Here is a 25,303-nt window from a genome sequence, read left to right on the forward strand (position 1 = left end):
CCCAAGCTGGGCCACGTGCCTGTTCATACACACTCAAACCCACAGTTTTGTTTAAAAGAACGTCTATTTTTAATATCTGGAACATTCAGACAAGAAAGGGGTTCCCAGTTAGGGTCCAGGACAGCTAAAGTCCAGCACCGTTTGGTGATTTCAGTGCCAAATAAACCTGGTGAGTCGGATGTACTTGAACACTAAAATCACCAAACTGAGGTTTTGCACTCCCTGATCTAAAAGCATTAACGTAACAATGCTCGACAAAGGCACTTGCTGGCAACGGGTTTGAATATAATCACATTTTTGGAAATTTTGGATGGCCGAATCCATGTATAGCACGATTTACTTATGTGGCAAAAAAAACTCCATGACTGGCAATTTCCAACAGCAGAAAAAGGAGCAGAAAATTGGTTCCAGGGCTGCCGAGTAGAGAAGATTACACTTTCTGGCCTTTGTGAGGGCCGACCTGAATAGACCTCCAAATGTACACAGAGGGAAATGCAGCGCACATTGGCTTCCGCATCCAAAAGGTAGCTGGAGAAGATTTTGAGGAGCTCCATTTTTGACTGTTCAAGGGCCCTCTGCACTGGGAAAGAAGGACAGTGAATGTTCCAGCTCATCAATAATGCAGAGGAGAGGAAGGGGCTGGAAGCTGCAGACGCTCAATAGGTTAATACACTGGCCTTTCACCTTTCTGATTACAGTTTGGGAGGCGTCAGCAGAGGAATACATTTTAGTTCCTCAGCATCTGCCATCCTGTATAGCATCGACTGTCAGATACGGCTTCATTAGCAATGGAAATAACAAACTTTAATATCCGAGGCTGCGGCAGACTTAAGACTTTTACTTCACTCCTTGTAAACTGGAAGATGTTCAACTCAAGATGGAAATCTCAAAATAAAAATCATTCCTGATAAAAGCATGATAAATAATAGAGTGACCTAACTGCCCTCTTCAGACAATACTCCATTTTAATAAATATTTGAGAAAACATAAATCATGAGAAAGCTTTTTTCCTCTGGTGGGGAAAAAGGCGAAAAAAGGGACAAACAAAATAATAAAAAAAAAGACAAGCAAGGTTCACTAAAGCATGAATATTTTACACGAGCACCTTGAGGATGAGAGCTATATAAAAGCTAACGCAAAGGACAGTGCTGAGAGAGAGAGACATATGATGAGGGAAGAAAATAAGAGAAAAAGAAAATGTGGTGAGAGGAAAAAAGATGCCAGAGGACAGAAGACAGACAGAGAGAGAGAGAGAGAGAGAGAGAGAGAGAAGGAGAGAGAAGGAGAAAGAGGGATGAAGCCCATCCTTATTGTGCTCCTCGGACACACTTTGTATTAAAAGATGAATTGATCCATTTGTAAGCAGCACTTAGCCCCACTCTCTGGCTCGGTCGTTACACCGGGATAAATCAATATTTAATATCCCCCTCCAACAGCCCCAGTAGATGATTTTAACCTCTCCTTAATCCCATTTTACCTTACCTTTCCAGAATCGTCCAGGCAAGCTTTCACCATGATAAACTCCCAAACAGTCGACTAGGAGGCAGCTATTAAAGCAGCATCCAGTATTTATGTCAGGTAGGATACAGAGCTGAAATATTAATATTCTGAAACTGAGCAAAGAAAAGGCTTTTAACTGGAGGCTTTTTTTCGCACTGTTGTGTGTTGAGAGACACCCGAGTGCCGACTGACAACGGTTTCCTCCATCACGACCCATACAGGGGCTTGTATAAGTATTCCATGCTTCCGTGTCATTTTGTTTTGGCTTTACATCATGTGCTTTCGTTTGTTTTGTCACATGCGTTTGGTTTGGTTCTAGTCCTGTCTCCCCTTCTGTCCCGTCATTGGTTTGTTATCACATTGTGTTCACCTGTTTCATATTAGCCCTCAATTACTTTGTCTATTTGTCTTATTTGTCTGTTCCGGTGTTTCATCGCCAAATCTTGTTGATTATATTCACGCACTTCTGAACATGAGATTTGTGTTCTCTAGCTCCTGTCCCATGTTCCCTTGCCTCTGCTACTGTTTAAGATTATGTATTATCCAGGTTTGTTGCTGCCAGCCTGTGCTCTAATCCTTGCTTTCACTTCTGACTACGACTCCTGGATTTCCATTAATAAAGAAGACGCTGACTTTACACACTTGCATCATGCCTATCAGCTCATATAGACTTAACTGTGATTATACATCATGAATTTACACAAAAATAGCCCAGAATATTGAAGTGGAAGGGAAAAAATCAATATAGCTAGCAAAATTGTTTACAAATTATTCATGCGTGTTGCTGTGAAACCCATAAATTAGGTCTGGAGCAACCAGTTGCTATCAGAAGTCACATAATTAGTTAATGGAGTTCATCTGTGTGCAATTAAAGTGTCATGTGATCTCAATATAAAGGCCCCAGAGTTTGTTAGAGAACAAGGCCAATGGGCTATCGGAACAAATCTGGGGCAAAGTTCTGGAAAAGTATCAGTCAGGGTTTGGTTTTAAAAAATATTACCCAATTTTTTGAACACTATTAAATCCATAATTATAAAATGGACAGAACTGCAAGTGGCACAACTGCAGCCTAAAGGAGGCCATCCACTAAAGAGGGGATTAGTCAAAGAATCAACTAAAACAGGGAAAAGGTCAAGGGAGGTGAATACTTATGCAAGCTGCTTATATGTTTGATATACTGTGAGCGTCTGCTGGTGTGTAGATGTCTATGAGCTATGAACGGACATCACTGCAAAGTCTTTGTAGGACAAAATGAAAACGTATCATGAATTTCCCAAGCATGATGAAGCCCCAAACCTCACTTTGGTTTGAGCTTCAAGGTGGAGCGCTATTTACATTATCAGATGCAGACAGACTTCAGGCTTCAGAAGAAAAGTACAAAAGAGCCAATGCCATTTTCTCTTATTGGCCGTTGGCGCAAAATGCGTCATAAAACAAACTGCAGAAATGACGACTTCAAATAAAATGTAGGTGAGTCTTTTTTTGCAATGTTCTGTTACCTATGGAAACTAATTATCATTTGTTGTCACCTCCTTTTGCAAGCCGAAAGCCGCCAAAGGGCTTCCTAGAATTACCTTGCCCTTACATCAAAGTTCTCCAGTGAAAGCACATCAAATCTAACTGCTACCTTAATGTTTTTTCTAGAGCACAGAGGCCTAAAAGATGACTTCAGGGCAGGGAACAGAGGTGAGGAGTGAAGAGCTAGCCGCCTTCTCCGCTGCTTAAAAAAACACAGAGCTTTCCTAAGCTCAACACACAAATAAGCAGATGAATAGACACAGAGCATAGCGTGGAAAACAAAGTCAAACCCGGACAAAAGAGCAGCAGAAAAAAAAGCGCCAAGCTCTACCTGCCCGGAACAATACAGACAGGTGTGTACTGGCTGTTGACAAGCATACCTTTTCAGCTATTGTTTAAAGAGCATGGCGTTCGTGTCATGTCACAGCATATTCCTCAGCTTGGCTGACCATGAGCTAACCCCAGACTTCACGAGGCAGGGTGAATAGCTCATGACTGAGGACAGTGAAAAAAAAAAGAGGGAGAGAAAAAGACGCAGGTAGTGGCTATGCACTCACATACCGTATCCACCTCCAACAAAAGACCTAGAAGAATAACAAGCTTAAGAGCTAGCACCGAAAAAACTCCCCTCATAATTCTGTCAGTATAAACCCTGAGCATTGTGTTTGAGAAAGCGAGATTTTGATCTTCTGCCATGGGGAATAAAGAAGAAAATTGCTGGAAAAAAAACACAAACAATTGAGTAAATATTATTCTTAATCCTGGGAATTCTCTAAAAGCTCTAGGGAGATTTAAGCTTTATTTTGTATTATGTGGGATTCAGATTGGAGGCTTAGGGTTAGATATGTTACAGTCATGCCCAGTTTTGAGGACACACTTTAGCCTCTGCTTAGTGCCACACCACCAAGTCCTTCAAAGTTGTAGCTCCTCAGATTTTTTTACATATATATTGACCTACTTTAGCATGTTAGTTGAAAGTAATTAGGCACTAAAACATCTAAAATATTAATGATGCTCCACTCCCAGATACCGCCTGCTTATCGCAGCCAACTGGCAACGTGGCATCAATCAAATGGGAGCGAGCAGGGATTTTTCTAACTCTCGATTGACTCATTGATTGAAGATATTTTTAAAAGGAGTCCCTTGGAGTCATCGTACAAAGCGGGACTGTTCCACACCAGGGGTCTGTCGCCTTTAATTGGGCCGGGACTTCACGGTTTGGACCTGCTCAGGGGGCAGTGCTGGAGGATCCGATATGTCCCTCAAACATAGACGCACCAAATAAACATATGCACAAGTACACTATCAGTCATGCCAATGTCAATAACACACACCACTGACCATGCCAATGTCAATCACACGAAGTCTCCTGGACCCACATCAGACAAATCTTTTTTTTTCTTTTTAAATCTTTTAAAGTAGATCATCTTAACAAGACAGAGATGCTATCGCTTCATATCTATCTTCCAAGAACTGTTCCTGTAATCATAATGACTGTCCTTTGCTCATCCCAGGACTATCACGACAATCACACTATCTGGTGTCACCGAGAAGAGGATGGGTTCGCGTTTGAGTATTGTTCCTCTCAAGGTTTCTTTCCCATGTTTAAAAAAGGAGCAATATATAGCTACTATCATTTCTCATTGAAAAAAAACATAAATAAAGGTTAGGCAGGCCATGCCCACAAGCAACAACAGTAGCGGTCCCTGTACGCCCTCAGGAGACAAACTACAAGTGATACATACGAGTTGAAAGAAGGATATGTGGCCACTTATGAAACCTAAAAAGAGAAATAGGACACGGAGTGAAGATGCTCACCTTGTCAGCCCTGCAGTTGTTAAGACCGAGGCCTGAGAGAGCTGAGAGTTTAGCCTCCATGCCCTGTTGGTGATGCTGCAGCTGCTCACGTTGGATCTGCTCCCTCATTTTCCTCGCCTCCTGGATGGCCTTCATCACAGCATCCTGGTCTCCAAATAGTGCCGTGGAGTTCAGGTTAGACAAGATATCTGCAAGGGTGTCAGATATGTATATTCATAAATACATGAATATACACAACAGCAAACTCATTATGCTGAAGGCCCATTGAGTGAAAATGACACTCTGGGAGGTCTGGTTATCAACACTTCATGTGCGGGGGGAAAAATAAGGCAGCAATCTTGGCATGTGATGCCTTTCTGTAATTAGTGGATCAAAGTGAGGTGAGGCTGGGTGAGGCAGTTAAAACTCGGAAATAGAACAAAAAAACAACGGCAAGTCTGTGTTTAAAGACCCGGTCCATGGAAAGAAGGGAAATGAATCTAGTCAACTAGCGTGGTCTCATTTAATGAAAGACTGTTTTAGCAAAAGTCACTTGTAACTTCCGCAAAAAAGCTTAATATGAGAGGTACACCAGAGCTTTGAACAACTAATTGTCAGCGCCAGCATCCATTACGCCAGGGTGGCTGTAATGCCAAGGTTTGAAGGAGATTAAGGGGATGTGGTTGTGTAAATAGAGCAGTGTGCACTGGGATGAATGAATTGCAGTTGGGTGTGATATGACAGAAAGGATCACGGCAATGTAGTGGACTGGCATAGTTATAAATAGGTTTATCAAATGAAAAATGATAAAAAAGAAGAAAAAAAGAAAACAGCCTTACATGACAAATTGTACAATCTGCAGTGATGGTTTTATTATTAAATCGATGCAATTATTAAAAATATATTTTTCGAACAAGTTTGTCCCATATCTTCACCTGAATATAATATTTTATGGCAACGTTATCATTTATTTATAAATCACAACACTGTTGAAGTCTCAGTTGTGATTGCTCAGAGGATGCTGATGAGTTTCTATAGTGAGAGTATATCAACATGCTCATTGAGGAAGACTTACCGAGGGATGATCCTCGACCCAAGCCGAGGGGACTAGGGATGCCTCCACTCTTGGGCTGGCTGTTCGGACTGCTCTTGCTGCCCGGGAACAGGCTGTGTGTCGGGGACATGGGGGATTTCACTGGCTCAGCTGTCTTAGGCCGGGCCGAGAGGTTCAAGGGCTGCGTTCCCTCCTCCTGCATACACAAGAAATAATGTTTAGAACATACACCATCCAACAAAGAGATATCAAGACAATTAATTAGCCTGACTCCGCCTAAGAGCCAGTCTGAGCATTCATCGCTAGGCTTCGTGCCATGCTGAAGCTCCTCTGTGTCTCAAGGCTGGGTTTTGTTCAAGCTAATTAAGTCATAGTGTGATTCTCTAAGGTGCGCCTTTTTCTGCTTACCTGTGTTTCACCGAAATCTTTTCCTGCAATGCCAGTGACATTGAAGAGAACTTCATCTCATGTTGTGTGCTAAAAAATGGGGGCTCTTATTTGGCAGAGAGTGCCACTGTCCAAACAGATGGACCACATAATGAACACTGCCTGGAGCTTCTTGGAAATCTGACTGCCAATTACAGTTTGTCATTCAATTACACATTAAATAGTCAAACAAAACAGATTGCCAGCTAATTAAGCACAGCATATCTGCATATGGCCCTAACAGAGCTAAACGCTGGCTCTATAGTTGATCAAAGTCGTAATTACGAAGATTACATGGTTCATGTAACAAGTGTCAGCTAAACAAATGGGGCTGAATGAAGACAAATGTTTTACGTCATGTTTCTGAAATAAAAGCTCAAGCTCTGTACAGACCATGTACCAAAATCCTGTTTAAGCCATCATTAACCAACCCTGCTGAAGAGGATCCCACATTACTTCTCGTATCACTGATTTATCCCCAGCTCTATTGTGATATTAAACAAAACGTTTCCAAATGCGCACATGTTTTGAGTTACAGCAGCAGACGTGGGGAAAGAAAAACTGATGATGTATACAATCTCTATTCAAAGACGAAGACTGTTCCAGCACGTGGAAAAAACTGCTAAGAACAAGCAGTCACCAAATCATGACCTCATTAATATAAATCTTTGCTTATCGAATTTGTGCTTGATATATATTTTATGCCTTTGATGTGATCTGGTTTGGTTTGGACCACACTGCAGGATTGGGGAATTTTTTGTTTAAAAAAAAAAGGCTGCCAACTTTTGTGAGGAGAAACCACATGTACCTAAAAATGATTCTCCGGGTGCGCACAGAGCCATAGCAACCCCGTCCACATAGTTCTGCATGAGGGAACAAGAGCCTTGTAAAAGTCATGCCAGATTGATGGGTTCTGCGGAGAAAGAGGCGACACAGTACTATGCGCTAAGCTAACGCTACCGTAAGACTTCTTTTTACGAGTTGTACATTTTTTATGTACGTCCCTTCTTTCAATACTAAATGCGAAACACTGGTCATGGCTCCGATTTTTACACTCTACATGAAGAGACTTCCAATCCTCAAGTTCTCCTCTTACGCTAGATTCCACGGCTGATTTAAGAATGCAGAAAAAACTCGGGTCAAGCACCACTCCAGGCCACGCTTAAATGTGCCGCTCTTTACACTTTCAGAGCCAGATGAGAGACATCCGTTTGAGGTTTTGGTATTTCTGTTTGCCTGATAGACTGGTGGATTGCAATCTCACACATTGGTAGATAAAAAGAAAGTCATTTACATTATACTGTTCAGATTTTACCCTGTCCTTTAGGTCATCTTCACACTTTGCCCAAGATTTCAGAATGCTTGGCGAAGTGGGAAAGAGAACGGATACCTGGTCTCCTTGAAAATGGTGGTCTGGGGTTTGCTTCTATTGAACCATGGTGCAGTCTGAATCATGTACAGAAACTATCCAATATCAGTGCTGCATGCCGAGTAACATGACTGGTTCAAGTTTACATGTTACTTCCTGTTTCAAGGTCCAAAATGGCAGCAAATGGATTGTTATGGTCAGCAGAGGAGATGGAACGCCTCACTGATATATAAACCCTGACTTTCATAGGACTGGAGCGCTGTAATTAGCTCTTCACTGTGGTGCGATTGCTTATACTAGGAGAATCGCTAAAAAGACACGTCTCATGTCAGCATGCGTAGCTAAAAAATCATCTTATATGACGGCAATGGCTTGTTTGCAGGTATTCCTGCACAATGCCATGCCGTGCATCCAAAAAAGCACGGGTTGTTCACTGTTTTGGTACCAGAGGAAATAAAAAAAATAAAAAAAAAAACAGCAAATGAAGTGATTATGTGCCCCTTCCCAGAACAAGCCCAGAATCCAGAGTGCATTCAATGCCCTTAATGCCTCTCCATCCATACACTCCATTTAGAGAAATGGAAACAGATAGTACCACTCAAGAGGGTCGTACCTTGACTTGGCCCAGTGGGCTGGAGGATCTCTTCTCACTCTTGGGCCCAGGTGAGAGTGGCCCTGCAGAATTAGGTGGCTGGGGCAGTGGCGCCATCTTGGCTCCTGGAGAGAGCTGCATGCTGGCCAGCTGGGCGGCGTACAGTTGCTGCGAGGAGGGAGGAAAAAAAACCCACAAGGCGTTAACATCCCAAGCCAGCCACCATTCAAAACCCTGTTCTCCCCCACACTCTCGCTCTCTCTCACACTCTCTATCTTTTTGTCATTCTTTTCCTTTCCTCTTTTTTTCCATCCTGGCCCAGAATCTCTGCTAAAGATCTAAGATAGATAGAAGCCCTGCAAAACCACATTTGGAGATCCTTTTTTGCTCTGTTTTTGTATTTATCAGGTTTGCAGTCTGAAGGAAAACTAAGATCTGATTTCTCTGGTGATTTATCTTCCTCCATAAACCTCTTTCTGCGCTGGTTGGTACCGATTCTACATCACAGTTTAGATACCTGAGCCACCATTTTATCAAACAGTACATATTCCATCACCCACGTACCATTACCCAAACTCACTGCAGTTGAGTTTCCATGACACATAATATCAAAGGCTTTCATTAAGACAGGAACCCAGACAAAGCAAATTCTTACCACTCTTATTATTTTCCTTGGCTCAGTCTCCCAGCCTGGCATGAGTAATGTTTCAGTTTTGGTACAAATTAAACAGACAGGCTATGGGCTGTTAAACCTCAGAATGTTTTTTCGGGGTACAGTGTTGGGAATGTGCATTTGAGCACTTTATACTTCAACTAGGCTGATTGTCTGCCAAATCGAATTGCGTATGATTTTAATTTTACTCATCCAATATTAGCAGGCAGGCAAGAGGAGAAAACTAGCAGCACTGTATTGGTTAAAATGAATTAAATTAAATGCTTGTTTTGTAAAGTCTAACAAGAAAATATAATTAAAATGTGTCTCTTGTAGTATTAACAAGAGGCTGTGAATAATTTGGCTTTGTTCCATGCTCCATTGAGAGAAAATCCTGGATACACTTGTGTTAGCCCAGAGGCTAGTATTGATTAGCAAGCAGGTAAGTGTTTAAATTGGCTTTCGTCTCCACAAGTATGTAGCAGGGGTCAGACTAAATAGCCCATGGCCTCCATGACCTGACACATAAAATGTGCGTCTGGCTTGCATAACCCATTGAAGAACAAGCCAGAGAGAAACAACTACTACCAAGTTTCTTTGAGTTTTCACCAGCATCTAAAGGGTCTGTTGTTCATCGTGTCATTCAGCTACTTAACATGGAAAAAAGAGCGTATATAAGCAGGCATGTCTGCTCTCTCTGCACTCATTTCCTCTTGTCAGCAAGCTACATAAGGACTCCATTTGTCTGAATTGGAAAAAGTGGCATGAGCATTAGTGGCTTGTGCCCCACCTCAGCTAGTCAGACAGAAAAACCCAGGCCTGGACAAAGCTCTTTGTGTCCACTGTGTATCAGAAGATATAAACACAAAAATGCTCTCCACTGCCTGAAGTTAAACACTTGCACACTAGCGGTACACAAAAGGGGTCATTCTTCTGCAGGGAAGCTGGGGCAAGTGACAGCACATGGGCACAGGAAATGGCAGGCTGATTAGGTTCACTCTGTGATATTATAGCCTTACTGAGCTATATAAATAGAAACAGCCATTGTTGTTGAAGTCACAAACACAACATTTTGCTTTCACATGAATTCTGAAGTGCCTAAACACAAGAGCCTGAGGTTACAGTTTTCATGTGACTAATCTATATCTTGGATGAATGCATGGAAGGAAGTCATCAGTCTGTTGCTAACAGTGTAGATGTGGATGCTGCCCATCCATATCCACACCACTAGTGACAGACTGCATCCTGACCCCATGGGAAGAACTTTATTGTTCCTCAAAAAATCTGTAATTGGATTTTGCTTCAAATGAGATAAATAGACAGAGGTCCACCACATTAAAGATAGTGAGAGAGTGAAGGTGAGACACTGGTTAGCATGCCAGGACACATCTAGTTTTGGATGAATGGCAGTAGTAGGTCTGGGGCAGGGGCAGAAGGGGCCGATGGTAATGAGGGTCATGTTGAAAGTCAATGGTCAGACGAGAAATGGGCAGCAGGCAGCCAAGATTGGCTTCATGCCTCTGGTGCACAACACACCCACACCGAAAAAGATCAATTCTACCACCTCCTAAAATATCTCTACATCTACAAATCCCATTTGCTCAGTTATTCTCCCAATTATCAGGGCAACAAAGGAAATGAGTGATGTTTTATTTCAGCTACACGGAAATGTGATATAAGGTTAGAATGCTTCTAACGCTATTGTAATGTAATTCTCACTAGTTATGGATGAAAAGTCCCATAGCTTTGTAATTCTTTAGAAGGAAGTGATGTAATACTCGAGGCCATGAACAAAAGTCACAGACTTGTAATGTGACTTGGGTAAGTGAACGCCCTTGCCCTGAGATGGACTGGCGTCCCATCCAGTGTGTGTTTTTTTTGTGTGTTTGTTTTTTTAGTGTGTGTTTTTTCAGTGTGTACTCCTGTTTCATGCCCATTGTTCCTGGGACAGGCTCCCTGACCAGGATAAAGCACTTACTGAATATGAAGGAATGAATAAAAGTAGTTTCTTTAGTATGAAGTAGCATTAATTAAAAAAAAAAAATTCCTAAACCATCATAAAGTTTGTCCCTTGGAAGTAGAACCCTAAAAGAGAGGGTTTCACTTTCAGAATAGAGCTCTTTAGGAATCTTTAAGAACCGTAGAACCCTTGAGGAAGAATTTATTGTGATTCAATTTGGTATCAACAGTGCCCCTGATCAACTGAAATTGAACAAAGAGTGGTGGCAACATCCTCCCCACATTCAGGACTTGACTTGAGGGCTTTGGATTCAGATATGAGCGTGAGAAAAATTAGGTCATTTTCATACTCCCAATTTTTCCCCCAAACCAAAATATATTTCAATCCAGAATTTGGTACATTGAAGTGAAATTTAAATCACCAAGTTCAGGTAAACCAGAGATCAGCTCCCTGGAACACCCAGTTTCCACACTTGACAAACATACTGAATTCTGGGTGCAAATGTACAACTGATCTCTGGCTTGTGGCATGCGGCAGTCTACAAAGGAGACAGAATGCCTTATAGATATACAGAGAATTGATCATGGGTATAGATTCCATCCAAGCGTGAAAGCATCTTTAGACTTAGACTAAAATAGGTGACTTGACTTGAACACTGATGGAAGCACATCCCATTAACATCCTAATAACATTGCCCAGTACCTGTACATAAGGGGGAAAAGTTCTGCTCTTCAAAGCCCTTCGCTCAATCTCTTTCTTTATCAGGAGCTCAAACATTTCAGGGGTACAGCTCTGTAGCTTCTCTAGTAGATACTGTTATATCTATCCAGAGCATCATGTCATAGACAAAAGACTTGTGCCAAATGGTCATGCAGTAATGCTGAGTCATTGCACACATACAGTCCCACAGTACAGTGGAGAGCTATTACACCATGTGCTGATTCTGATAGCTTGAGGGAAACAGGATGCTGACTTTCAGCAAGGCCTGTAGAGAAATATCTCGATCCACACCAGTGACTCGGGTAATACCTTTGTCCACTTGAGCATTAAATGATTCTCTGCTCTACAGCTTACTTAGACAGAGAGCAGGACTTGGGAAATGGAGCTTTTCAATTCACTCACCTCACCTGCTGCAGTCGTTACACCTCCAGCAACACACATACGCACACATACACACACACACACATTCATGCACACCTCTTCTCTCAAGCCCATGGAATGCAAATGGCCAAGGGCTGGCCCAAGGTCAGCCTGTTAGCCTCTGGTAATTAAAAGCAACCCCTCTAGAGAGCAAAGGGGTTAAACGAGCAGCTGCACTCACATTGCTTGCCACAACATTATCCATAGATTACACTCACCTCCACCTACCACCTCCCCCAATCTCATTCAACACTTCTCGACACATCAACACACTTCTATAGCACCAAAACCGCTTTCACATTTAAACCTCAAAGGGCTTCACTTTAATGTAGAGCTGTCTCAACACGGAGGCAAGCAAAAATGTATAATATACCACACGCATTTGGTATACGTCATGTAATCGCAAAGCTAAAGATTGTCGCTGAAATTTCATGTCTGCAAAAAGCAAAGCTTACACAGTTATTAGGAAGTGATTTTAGTCAATTGCCCATGCACTGAAGGCAACAGAAACTCAAATTTGTTCTTAAAGCTGTGTGACAGATGGTCTGAGATTTATCAGATATAGCAAATCCTGGCATAACAAAAATAGAAAATCACAACAAAAAGAGATTCTTGTGTGTAAACTTGTCATGTTAGAAACTAACACTGGGCTTAGCTTAGCTTGCCCAGCATTGCCTATGTAAGGAATAAAACACAACGTGATGTTGTAGGATAATAATCAATGATGCAGTGTGGAGTTCTGTTACCACCCATGAAGTTGATTAGCACATCCATTTATAGTTACATTTAACTCACTAGCCTCTTTTTTTAGTTAATAAAACCAGAAAACCTTGTTATAGAGAAAGCGCTAACACCGAAGACTCCTTTCAGTAATGTTAAATAGATATCTCCTTACAGACAATCTCCTTACACCAATGTGTTTATGGGGAACATCTGCCATACAAGTCCCTGTGAATTATATAGAAACAATAAATTATTAGACTAATATATACCTCTGATTTGCAGTTGCACTACAATCATAGAAAATTAATCAACACCTGCTAAACCTCATATTCTCATCTGTATTAGTGAACAGTAGTGAAGGTTAAGGCCTAGGTTACTGCTGCATGGCGATGCCAGGGCTAGACCGGCAGGAACCCTGTGCTTGTTTGCCACAAGGCTTGTCGAGGCTTGGTGCCCAGGGGATGAGGGGGAGGGAGACCCAGGCTGGCCCAGATGTCATGAGGAGAGGCGGCCGTGCTCTGGTGCACTGCGCCAGTGCTTTCCAGTATGGCCCAACATCTGTTTTATCTGCTGGCAACCAACCTGCTCCCACATCTCCCCTCCTGCTCAGCCCTTCCTCATTCTTCCACCCTTTTCCCCTCTCTCATTTCCCCCATGCTCCTAATCTCTGCCCTGCTGGGCGACAATGGCCAACTGTCTGATAACGCTCACACACCCATACTTTATTTCCTTATTTATGTTTATTTTCTTTTCCGCACTTCACTCAGTTCTTTCTCCTCCCTATCTCTCCCTTTCCCTCTGTTTATCCGCATATCTGTCCATCTGTCCCTCTTTTCAACAACCCCATCTATCCAGATGCCCATCTTTCCATCCCATTACAGCCTCGGAGCTGGCCTCCCTGTGCCTCTCTGCTTCTGGCTATCTCTCTAGAGTGAAACACACATCTCTTCTCCTCCTCAATAACCTCAACAGCTGTTCAATCTCATTTCTAGAACTCAAAGTCAACAGTGCTTCACTCGCTGGCCATGGCAGCTGGCCTCAGCTCTCTCTTCGTATCTGGAACATCCGGAGACATCAGCATCTAAACAAAAGATAACACCCGGTTTCCTCTTTTCCGCTACTTCCTGTGGAACATATTAAAGGAAAAATCGACCCTGAACAACATCCAAGATTTATTTCGTAAGTAAATTCTTTCATCAACATTTTGGTCAACGGTTTCCTACATTACCCACAATGCTGTTCGACTACCTGCTGATAGCAGTGCAGTGGGATTTAGCCCTCTCTTTATCTCTACCTAAAGAGAGATAGGGAGGAGCAGTGCTTTAATACTTTAGCCTGTTCAGCTCTCTGATCTTCTCATCTGTAGACTCTTCTCAAACGGATCAGCTTCCAAAGCTTGGAATTTCACGTTAATACCGCCATCAATGCCATTTCGCTCGTCATCTGGTACATCGCTAACTGGCTAACCGAGTCTCTTCCTTCATATAGCTGCACTGAATTTTGCAACTGTGAGTCCAGCATTTGCACCAGCATCTCCACTACTTCTTCACTAGATTTCTCATTAATATGACATTGAATGTCACTGAAAAATCATGAGTGAGAAAAGAAGCTCTTGCAGTTATTACTTATGCTTGAGGTCAATTAATTTGTTTTTTTCCCTGAATGATTATATTACAATATTTCAATATAAGCAAACTTTATGTGTTTCAGGGTAGAGTTTTCCTTTAATCATTTCTCAAAACCATAAGAGTTTCTCTGCTCCTGGTGAAACGGGTGGTGTTTAGAGTTTACAGTAAATGATTGTAAATCAACCTCTATATGTTATATGACTGTATGATTTGGAGAAGAAGAAGAAGAAGAAGAAGAAGAAGAAGAAGTAGAGAGAAAGATGTCAGTTGACTCGTTTGTGCCCTCTGTAATACGCTACAGGGAGGATGCAGATGTTCCGCTTTATCCAATGATGCTTACTTTAAAACTGCTTAAACCCAGAAGTCTGCTTCCAATGATAAAAAGCAGGCCTCTTACAAAGTTCACTCTGGATTTGTTTGGGACCCAACTGCCCGGCAATAAACTAGGCAAAACAAGGCAGATATCAGGCAGAGAATGGCTTTAAGGAAATTGTTTTTTCACCTCAAGCAATTGAAGTAAGGTGATGTTGCGGCCTGGCAAATTAAATGCCAATCCAAAAGAGACAAAAAATAAAATGGAATTCTTTTGTAGAATTAGGATAATTCCTTTTAGGCCGGTCTACGAGCCGAGCACAATATCCACCTAGGGGTGAGAGGTGTCAGTATTAATAAGGTAACGGACATCTTGGGATGGAGGCATTGTTTCGCCTCTCAAACCCGGCTCATCCCGAGCCCTGAGTGGGCCTTAATGAAGAGAGGCATCCGGCCTGGAGGAACGGCTCGGGCTGCTTTTCTCCGGTGACTTGCAGAGGAGCAATCTGTCAGAGAAGCATTGAGTGAAATTACTCTCTGTGTAGGGGCACGCAGTGACAGTCGCTTGTGTGTGTGTGTGTGTGTGTGTGTGTGTGTGCTTGACCAGTGGAGAGAACTGTATTGACAAGCCAATTACACTGAGGCCTCCCGGCCGCTTTCATTTCCAAACCCGAAGCCTTTGTTAGGTCTCGCTGAGAAAAGACAGAATGAGATCTTAAGGCTTCACTCACATTCTGTTATGACACGCGGAAATTGTGAGTGACATTAACCGTAATTTTACACTCATTCACTTGTATTTTGTCTCTTGTGGGTTTTACTGACCACTACAATTTTTAGTTCCAATTAGAAACGGTAGCAGCTACATATATACGGCATATCATCAAAAGCTAACTTAAATCACACACTCTGCTTCATACTAGCGTCATTCTCAGATTAGATTAGCAAAACTGTGCTAGCTATGTAAACTCACCAGAGGCACCAATGATCTCTTCTACTTCCTTCCAAGCTTTATTTTTCTTCGTAATGTCTCTATATAACTGTCCATTTAATGAGATGTCATATATGACAGGATAAGATGAAACCATGCTTATAGGTTTTTCCCATTTCTGCATGTCAAACAGTAAATGGGAACTAATTGCAGGTAGGAACTAAAGTTGTGAGTGGGGATCTGAATAAAAGTCGGACCATGTGCGCCATAGGATTTTTAATACCTAATTTGAAAAGAATAGAAATTGAGGCTCTGTGTCGCATTATATGCAGAAATTGAATGATCACTTGTCATATTGTTGCTTGTTGGCGTGAACGCAGAGTAAAACTGTAGGTCCCTTTTTTAAGTCCCTTTTTCCTGGTTGACGAAACACAGTCCAGCATTGCTGGAATTAATTCCTTTCCAATCAGCGTTTTTTTTTTTTCAGGTTAAATCTAAATCTAGCAAATTGTGGAAAATGATACCTTGCCAGATAGAGAAGCAGAGATATTCTGATTAGACAGGCGCAGTGAACCAATGGCGTGACGGGTGGGCGGATTCCCTGGCACAGGAAGTGGGGTTCCTGCAGGTGAGGTCACACGCTTCAAATGGATCAGTGATGCATGACGACTGAATGCACACTGATACCACGATTACTGACAATCACACACACACACACACACACACACACACATACACGCTCACACCTCATTAACACCAACCTGGAGCAGGCAAGCTCAAATTTGACAGATTTAAACAGAAAGAATAACTCTTTTGTTGGATCTTTATTATACTATAATAATAATTGTTATTATAAATATATGTATTTTTTTTATTAGATTTTCTCCCAATCCTATACCTGTGTGCTAGCGGCCGCAGACTGCTGGACAAGTCACACTTCCTTTCCACACCCTACAAAATTACATCTTTTAAGTGCATCTGTCTCTTGTTCTTCTCTCTTTCAAAAGACTGTTTTGTCTATCTCTTTTATCCTCGCTTGACGTGTGACATATACTGCATAAAGCACACAATGCTGTGTTTTCTCACAGACGTTTTTGTATCTAAATTCGGCTCAGAGAATTGAGAGGCATTGAGAGGAAGAATAACAATGTTGTCACCACAACAAGCATGAATTAAATCATCTCCGTCGCCAGCTCAGTAACTGATGTTATCATGGAGTCAGTAATCCCACTATCAGAGGAAAGTGTGTGTTTGATGAGTGAGGGTTACTCTAAGGTACTTTTCTGTTTCTTCTCAGCTCAGAAGCCACTGTGGATACTTAGTACAAGAAATTTAGTAGTCAGTCAGGATTTATACTAGCTAAACGAACCTATAACAGCAGCTCTAACAGTAGTGCAGCTGCAAATCACAGGTTTATTGTAATCAATGGTAAATTGCTGTGGTGTAAGAGGCATAAAACACTTGGGGATGTGCAGTTCTAGGAAAATAAACAACTTCAGAATGGTATCAGTAACACTCGTCACACCACCTTGTCACTCAGTATTTCACTATGACTGCGCAAACCACAGCTTGCAACCACACATGAAGTGTTATTTAAGAAAAAAATTTAATGTAACATTGCATAATCATATAATAAAATAATCCCTCAGAATTACTCACACCTTTTACAGTATGAACATCATGTTAGATTTCTTCAAAATGAAAGTTGACAGCTTGTGTTGTAGTGTTTGATTTATGTTTTTGGAAAAATTAAACTCTACTGTTTAGCCTTTAGGAAAAATAACAGGATGGCTAATTTTAAGTCTGTGCCAATTATTGGAAATGCATCTCTCTCTCTCTCTCTCTCTCTCTCTCTCTCGCTGTCTGTCTCTTTTGTTTACTGTGCAGTCTAAAGATCAGTCAGATCTTTGACTTGTGTGGTTCAGGTTCAGCTCATTCCCAGGGTTAAAGCCATTATCTGAATGAAGGAACGAGTGGAAAGCTTGGGGTATGTAGATATACGACGATCCCAGCCTGGAGCTGACCCATCACAACACTATAAATAGAGAGAACGCAGGCCTCAGGCCTCAGCCATGGCATTACTGCCTGCTCCAGAGCAAAACAAGCATTCATACACTCACTCACACACACTTTCTCTTTCATGCTCTTTCAAAAGTCTGGAACCACCAGTACACACAGACACACAAACACTTCAACATGAATAGACTCATCCCACACCTTTCGTGCACTTGATTGTTCTTCACATAGAAGCGTGATAGTGGAGGCCCAGCTGCTCGCATTGTTCTGACTTGCCAAGCCTCATTAATGCTGAGAGCGATAAGCTGCGAAGGACGAATAGTACTCCTCCTGCAGCAGCGAGAAGAAAAGGTATGCTCTCCGCTCGCTCTGTCTTTCCCTCCTCCCTCTGCCATTCTCAGCTTTGTTTTGCAACAATCCCTGCTATCAGAAAGCTTAATGTCTAATTGCTATCAACAGCTTTACCGTGGTTGTTGACAAAACAACAACTGTCTGGCAAAAAAAAAGAGAGCGTGTAATTCTCGACAAGCTTGTTAGCTCGATTGGTCTCCTTCTCTCGCGCTCTTTTGTGCTTGTTTACTTTTGTTTTAAAAGAAGGAAGGAACTTAGTCTTTAGTTCAAGTGCTTCCTAGGTTTTAATCCTGGTTTTAAAGATCAGCATCTGAGACTATTTCCTCTAAGCTAACAAGCTTCTAAATTCCACTTTCACTCTGCCAAACTTTTTCAAGTATATTTATCAGTCTGAGAATATAAATGATAATAATGGCAATAATAATAATCACGTCATGGATAAATAAAAGTAAATATTTTTATTAAGATAAAATTTGTTATTAAATCCAACTAGCATTCACAGCAAAGAAACATTCATAGAGAAGCATGGAGGGAATGTGGGATCAAACTTGTACATCGGACACTCCGCATAATCTAAGACTAATAATAAACCGATTAAAAACCTGTAATCTAAAACATTTATGGAAGGAGTCATTGGTATCAGTGATTTGTAGCAATTAGAAGTAAAGCTGCATGTATAACATTAAAGGAAAATGATACACTTCATGGTGGTAACAGTAATGTCATCCAATAACCACAAACCCGGTGTTTTATTTCTTACATATTTAATAATGATGCTACCATCAAGATCTTCTAAACGCAGTCCAGTTTTTAAACAATCACAGCATAGGAAGATCCCTCCACCTCAACCATCCCTTTTCTTGAAATACTTATTATCATCCTAACTCCCATTTCCTGTGGGAAATCTATGGGTCTGGAAACCTGTAAAAAAGGCAGTGAACTGCAGATGGAAGGTGTTAAGTTGGTAGGGCTGGACCGGTGTGCGAGTAATTTAGCGCACGCTCGTTACTTAGCATACAGCTGGTTCTCCACTTGCTAAGTGCCGAGGGCTTGGCTCGGCGCCACCACATTCTTTTGTGACTGTACATACCTGGAGCTGAAGAGGATTGAGTCCTGACGCGGCGGCAGCTGCCATTGTGGAAGGAATGAACTGCACCGGGTAGTTATCACCTGTTGAAGGAAAAGCACAGGGTGGTGGGTGGAGGTGGAGGTGGAGGGGGGACACACAATACGCACAGGTTGAGACAATGAACGGCTGAGGCAAGTGCCAACACAGTTCCTGTGGGCTTGCCTGCACCCAGCCTCGGCACCCAGCCCAAACATCTGCTCTCACAAAAGAGTCAGCTGGCTACAGACACGTGGGATTTACTCGAGAATGTCTTTCAATTTCAATCCTTCTTGTTCATTTTTTTATTTTTCTTTTCTTCATCTTTCTCTTTCCTCTCTCTCTCTCTCTCTCTCTCTCTCTGTTTCTCAACTTGGGGTTTATAATGCTTTTTGTTCAGTTGCTTCAGAATATCTGGTATTTTTTGTTGTTACTTGTATACAGATCATGTCTACTCAAGCACTTGACATGACTTTAGGCATGTTCCTCTATTGTTCTTCATGTCATGGTGTGTTTTTGTTAGCGTGAGTTCTGGTACGGTGGGAAAGACACTTTCTCACAAGGGTAAATGCAAAGCAGAACATTAAAATAATAGAGACACAGTCAAGAGTATAGGTGTCTAAACCTGATCTCGATAGTCATGCATTTGAAAAAGTGAGTGCTAATTGTGCACAATGTGTTTTACTTTGTGGCTGGTGTACATAACCCCTTCTCTGGCTTAGTCCAGTACAGCAGCAGATAGGATGAAGTCTGCCAGAGATTTGAGTGAAGCGTTCCTATAGAAGGAAATTGGCTCTGGTTCAGACCCCACTTCTGCCTGTCACTTCTTCTCACTAACATATGGTGCCATTAAAGCCACAGGCATGGGGGTAAATGTATATACACTCGCCCTCACTCACTCACTCGCTTTTCAATCTTGTCCAGCGCAGCACATTGTGATACAGCCAGGAAATTCAATCCCGGCCTGTGGTCGAGGAGAATAAAGCATGCAATTGAAGTGATTTCAAATAGTGCCATTAGAGGGGTAGAGTGGGCGTCATTACTGTCTGAGCTAGTGCTAGCTCACTTTCACTCTAGCCCTCCTTTTCTCTCCTTCATTTTCCCCAGGGTGGATGTCAAGGGCCTGAGATGTCATGTGAGTCCCTGGCAGTTCGGGTGCCAGCTAAAGATGTGGAGCCAGAGTTGGATGCTGAGAGACGTAGGGATTTTTGCGGGCGGCTGGTGGACACTCCAGTCACCTTGGCAAGCTGCCAGAATGCTGTCTGTCTGTCTGTCTGGGAAAGGGAATCTAGATTTATATACCACTCCCCTCTTGTCTCCAAGCCATTTCCGTCACTCTCAGGATACCACCTGGCCATTGGGGTGCCAACATAGGCTCTGGCAGCAGGTTCCTTAGTGAGAGCTTATCATGTCACCCTGGGGGCTTAAATGGACACCTCTACCCCCAGGAGCTCTCAATGACTGGAAATGTTCAGTACCACAGTTCTGCCATAACAGCATAACAACAAGGCAAGCAGGTCTAATTATATTATGGGGAAAGCATGACAGTAAGAGGACTTGTTTTTCACATCCCAACCAGTGTACCCTTGTAATTTCCCTTTGATAACATCAAATCAAGTTTCCTTAAAATCTATCAAGCATAAAAGGTAAAACTGTTCCTTCTCAAATCACAATACTCCACTGTCTTCCCTTTGTAGAGGGGATAGTAAAAAGGTTGAATAATGGTCTCATAAAGGCATTGCTGAAGAGTTGTGTTGTGGATTTTGTTTCAGTCAGGTATCGCACCACAAATTCCAAGTCTAATTTGGGCTGCCAGCTTGGCATAGGGCCTTGATAAAGTGGATTACCCCAAGAGACAAACAGGGCACCACTGCTATGGCCTCTAGGAGGAGAAAGAGCTGCTGGGCTAATAAAAAAATGAGTGGATAGAAGAGAGCTTCTTCATTTTTCCTCCACTTGACACCAAGGACCAAGCACGAGGAATAGTCCTTCTGAACTACAGCTCTCTCAGAGTTTTTGGTTTTGCTGAAAGGGATTTATGACAAGCTCACTTCTGCTTGTCTGTCCAGGCCATGTTTTAAGGTTTTTGCATTTATGTAAAAACAAGGGATGCATGAATACCAGGTTTTTCAGGTCAAGTATGAGTACATGTTTTTTGGTACTCATTGAAGGCACAGTTTGCAGTGTGCTTTGCTTGACCGGGATCATTGATCGTGAAATACCTTCAGACTACTGTTGTTCCATATCGTCTGTTCACTAAGCTGACAATGTACACTATACATATGTCAAATAGTATCACATAATATTGGATGTTAGTATAGGAGCATTTTTATGACTCCAGTTATGAGTAAATGAGCACAGTATAATACTGACACCAGTACTGGTATCCATGCATCCCTAGTTAAAACAAATACATGGAGAATCAATTAATGATCGACAGAAACAGCTTAAGGAGTTTCAATTTCTAATGTTATAACCCTCTTGGTAGCCATGTCCCTCCTGCCCGCTGGGTCTCTCTCAGCCATTGTACGACACAATCTAAGGACTTCATGAGGAAAATCTGCATCTCAGATAGTAGTATTGGTTCTGTCTTTATGTCTACACACAGCAGTGTCACCCCTGTTCTCCACTCATCTCTGAGTAAAGGATGAATAAACATGCCCAGGTCATTAGGCACAGTGTGAAAGAAAGTGAAGCACTGGAGCTTCACAGCTGGGTTGGAGGTCATCAGCACGTCATCAGCACTGGACCTTCGCTGAGACCTCAACGCTGGGCTGAATGCTCCTCACATGGGGTGCCAGAAACATCAGTGGGAGCTTTGCATTAGCCTCATATGATCACATTATCATGTTGCGAGCCATGTTGGGCATCAACGATGTGGGTCACTTTCTAGAATTTTCTACTCTGTGCTGCTTTATAAACTTATGAATAATGCAGGTGCTTTATGCACACAAAAGATTTCATTATAGCTTCTGTTATTTGTAGTGGAAAAAAAATACTTGCAATGTCAAACATATTAAAAAATCAAACGGGGAAAAGAATCCCCTCAGGCTCTTTGTTCAGCCTGTCATGCCTCTTTAGTTTCAAAATAGCTGACTTTCTTTTTCATCGCTCACCTTTATAGTTAATTTATTAGATGGTTTACCACAGCTTATAATATTCTGCCTTTCACCTGCTGTCTACCACTCCTTTTATCCCAACTCTGATCTTTTTACTGTAATTTTTTTCCTTTTGATGTGATGCTTACAACAAATGTGTTTTTCACAGCATCTATTACAGGCCAAATTAGACATAGCCTTCTGATGGCCAACCTGCACTGACATAAATTTCTTTTTCCTGAATTTTCTCTCACTCTTTCCCTATCCTTTTTTTTTTTATCTGTTTTTCACTTCCATTTCCATGATATTCCCCCAGGTCCACAGATATATCTATAGACAGCTCAGCAAGGAAAAAAAAATCAGGGAAAAATCCTCGCCTCAGCATTTTACTTGTCTCTCTGGCCTAATAGTCAATAGTCAACAGAAGAGGAGAAAGAGAGAGAGAGAGAGAGAGAGAGAGAGAGAGAAATGAAACAATATAGGGCAGACCTTTGACTCACTGAACACATGAACACAACATGACAGTATTTTGCTTTTTTTAATTACACAAAGCAAAATTACACAAAGTGATAGAGAACAATGAGGGATTGGGTGGAGGGTTAGCGGCCTGGCAAGGAGTCAGTGTGCATGTTGTAGCAATTTCCTGCAAATTTGTTTTCAGATTTGGAATGCTTGCGTGAGGAGCAATTCTCTTTTTCACAAAAGGTGAAGGAGAACGTGCCAGGACAGGTAGGAGACGCAAAGCTCCCAGAGGCTGTACACCCTGCAGGGGAAACAGTACACTTGAGAGCAGGTTACCATTCTCTATGCACTACACTAAATCAATGAGGGAGCATTCCTTGGGGCTCACAGAACTTTTGGCCTGTGCAGTGTAGGAGAAGAAGATGAGAAAACTTCTCCAGTGTGCCTTCTAATAACAATTAAGCTCAATGGTTTAGATCGAGCCTGAATCTACATTCGTCCATGGACAGTTTAAGATGCTGTTAATATAGATAGCAGATTCCTGGACGGTGAAATGGAGACACATTCATGCTGATGTACTGATTACATTCCAGCCCGCATAGAACCTATATGCATTATTTTCCAGGCCTTCGTCCCTATTCAGGGGTGTTGACGGACATCGGAGAGTTGCAGAGAGATAGATATACCCATACATATACATACATATATACATATATATATATATATATAAAATCAAAGGAGCTTCAGAGCTTCAGAGGGACTTCAGGAACTTCAGGCTCCTCACTGGTCCTTCCATGGACATGACTGTAAGCTCCGTTTGTCAGTGAATATATTTCCCTTCTTTGGGTGGCCTCAGAAGAATTCTGGCCTCAATTCAACCACCACCTTCTATCACTAAACCATAAACATCATCCTGACTGGTTGCATCACTGGCTGGCATGGCAGATGCTCTCGTTGCAACTGCAAGGTTCTCCAGAGAGTGGTGAGAACAGTGACGCACATCACAGGCTACAAACTCACAGCCTTATAGGACATCTACTGGTCATGATGCCCAAGCAAGGCTTACCAAATTACAACAGACTGCAGACTCATTTCCCTGGCTGCCATCTGGCAGGTGGCAGTGGAGCATCCGGTACTAACAAGCATAACAGTTTTTACCTTTAGTAAAGTTATTGTTTTTTTTTTTTCTTAAGAATTAGTCTGACACAAATACTTTAATTCATTATAGGAAGTGGTGGTCCTAGGGTGGTCCCTTTCCATCTATGCATGGGGTAAAGGGAGGCCAATACATTGTGCAAAGCACCAGCTAGGCTACAATCAGTGATTGTACACATACAAAGTGACCTGTGCAGTATGTGGACCTGCTACAAAGTTTATTAACACTTGAAATTTATTCAAAGTTTATTAACAATTGAAGAGTTATGCATATAGTTCCACTGAATGGACTAATGTCCTTTGTAGAAACCATGAAATGTTTTCACATGGCAGACATTGTCACTGTTAATCTGTAGCTCAAAGGGTTTGAATGCACCTTCACTGACTGGCACAGCAGAGCAAAGCAAACAAATAAACAATAAAATCACACGTAACAGTACAGTAGTGCAGTACACATGACTACATGCAGTTCACAACAGTGGGAAACGGACGTGAAACAAAATGTAGGCCTGTTTAATTTTAGTTTTTTTTCAGTTAAACTTTTTTGGCATTTTTTCTCAGTTAGTTGGCAACAAAAACTGTTTTTTTTGGCCATAAATCTTCAGTGGGATTCCTTTTAAATATAGTTACCTGATGTTAACTATATACCTGTCCTATCTTAGCTAAGTTGATACAATGATAGATTTTATTTCACATTAATGAACTCAAAACCTTCTCTGTTTATCTTGACAGCAAGATCAAAACAGGACTTTTTCTAAAAGAATTATGTGCAGACACAGGTATAAACATGCACAGAGAAAGACAATAAAGAGACAGATCAAGAGAGGGAGCTCCTACCTGGCTTGTAGGACATGCCTGGGGGGAAGAGGAAGCCCTGCTGGGCGGCGGCGGCAGCGGCCAGAGTGCGCTGGTCGTGTGGAAAAATGGGGATCATGAGAGGAGGCATGTGACCCTGGACCTGCTGAACACAGAGAGAAAAGAGATCACACAAGGGCCTAACGCCGTTTGACAGCCGACAGACCCCCCTGCCTTGTTCTCCACTTCAGCTTCACAATACTTGCACCTAATACCCGCCACTCACATGTAAGGACTTGGACATGGACATGGACACACACACACACACACACAGACACACACACACACACACACACACACACACACAGACACACACACAAAGCCACACAAGATAAAGGGGTTAAACAGCACTGGCTTCACATCTTCCCTTTAATCTACTGAAGTGGAAAAGGCCAGATTCATTGTGAAATTTTCCTTTTTTTTTTAACCTACAGAGGGAGTGCTGTATTTTTTCTTTTTATAGACCAGACTTTACTCGTAAAGTGTTAAGGTTGAAGCGTGGGAATCTGGGAGGCTTAGCGCACCTTGGGGGGAAATGACAAACTGTCACGACTACAACTTCCTAAAGCAAAACAGTCTTCGTAGACCCATGAGTGAGATTCTCTCTGGCTAAAGCACACCCTCGTTCACGTATGGAGGACAGGAAAAGACCCTGGCAGATA

General features: G+C 42.0%; 1 protein-coding gene across 18 annotated transcripts in view; it reads right to left on the bottom strand.

Annotated features, from left to right (window-relative positions):
* sox6 (SRY-box transcription factor 6) overlaps positions 1-25,303 on the bottom strand; it is a 178,339-nt gene that overhangs the window by 22,227 nt on the left and 130,809 nt on the right. For 15 of the 18 annotated variants that reach the window (XM_053238096.1, XM_034308752.2, XM_034308749.2 and 12 more), the window contains 5 exons: positions 24,624-24,747; positions 19,057-19,136; positions 8,278-8,424; positions 5,891-6,065; positions 4,837-5,024 (listed from right to left, as the gene is read on the bottom strand). In XM_053238096.1, coding sequence (XP_053094071.1) covers positions 4,837-5,024; positions 5,891-6,065; positions 8,278-8,424; positions 19,057-19,136; positions 24,624-24,747 — 714 coding nt within the window. The remainder of the gene's footprint in view (positions 1-4,836; positions 5,025-5,890; positions 6,066-8,277; positions 8,425-19,056; positions 19,137-24,623; positions 24,748-25,303) is intronic. The other 3 variants (XM_026930695.3, XM_026930696.3, XM_026930697.3) reach the window with 1 other exon arrangement.

The sequence above is a fragment of the Pangasianodon hypophthalmus genome, chromosome 11 (assembly GCF_027358585.1).
Source record: "Pangasianodon hypophthalmus isolate fPanHyp1 chromosome 11, fPanHyp1.pri, whole genome shotgun sequence".
Lineage (NCBI taxonomy): Eukaryota > Metazoa > Chordata > Actinopteri > Siluriformes > Pangasiidae > Pangasianodon > Pangasianodon hypophthalmus.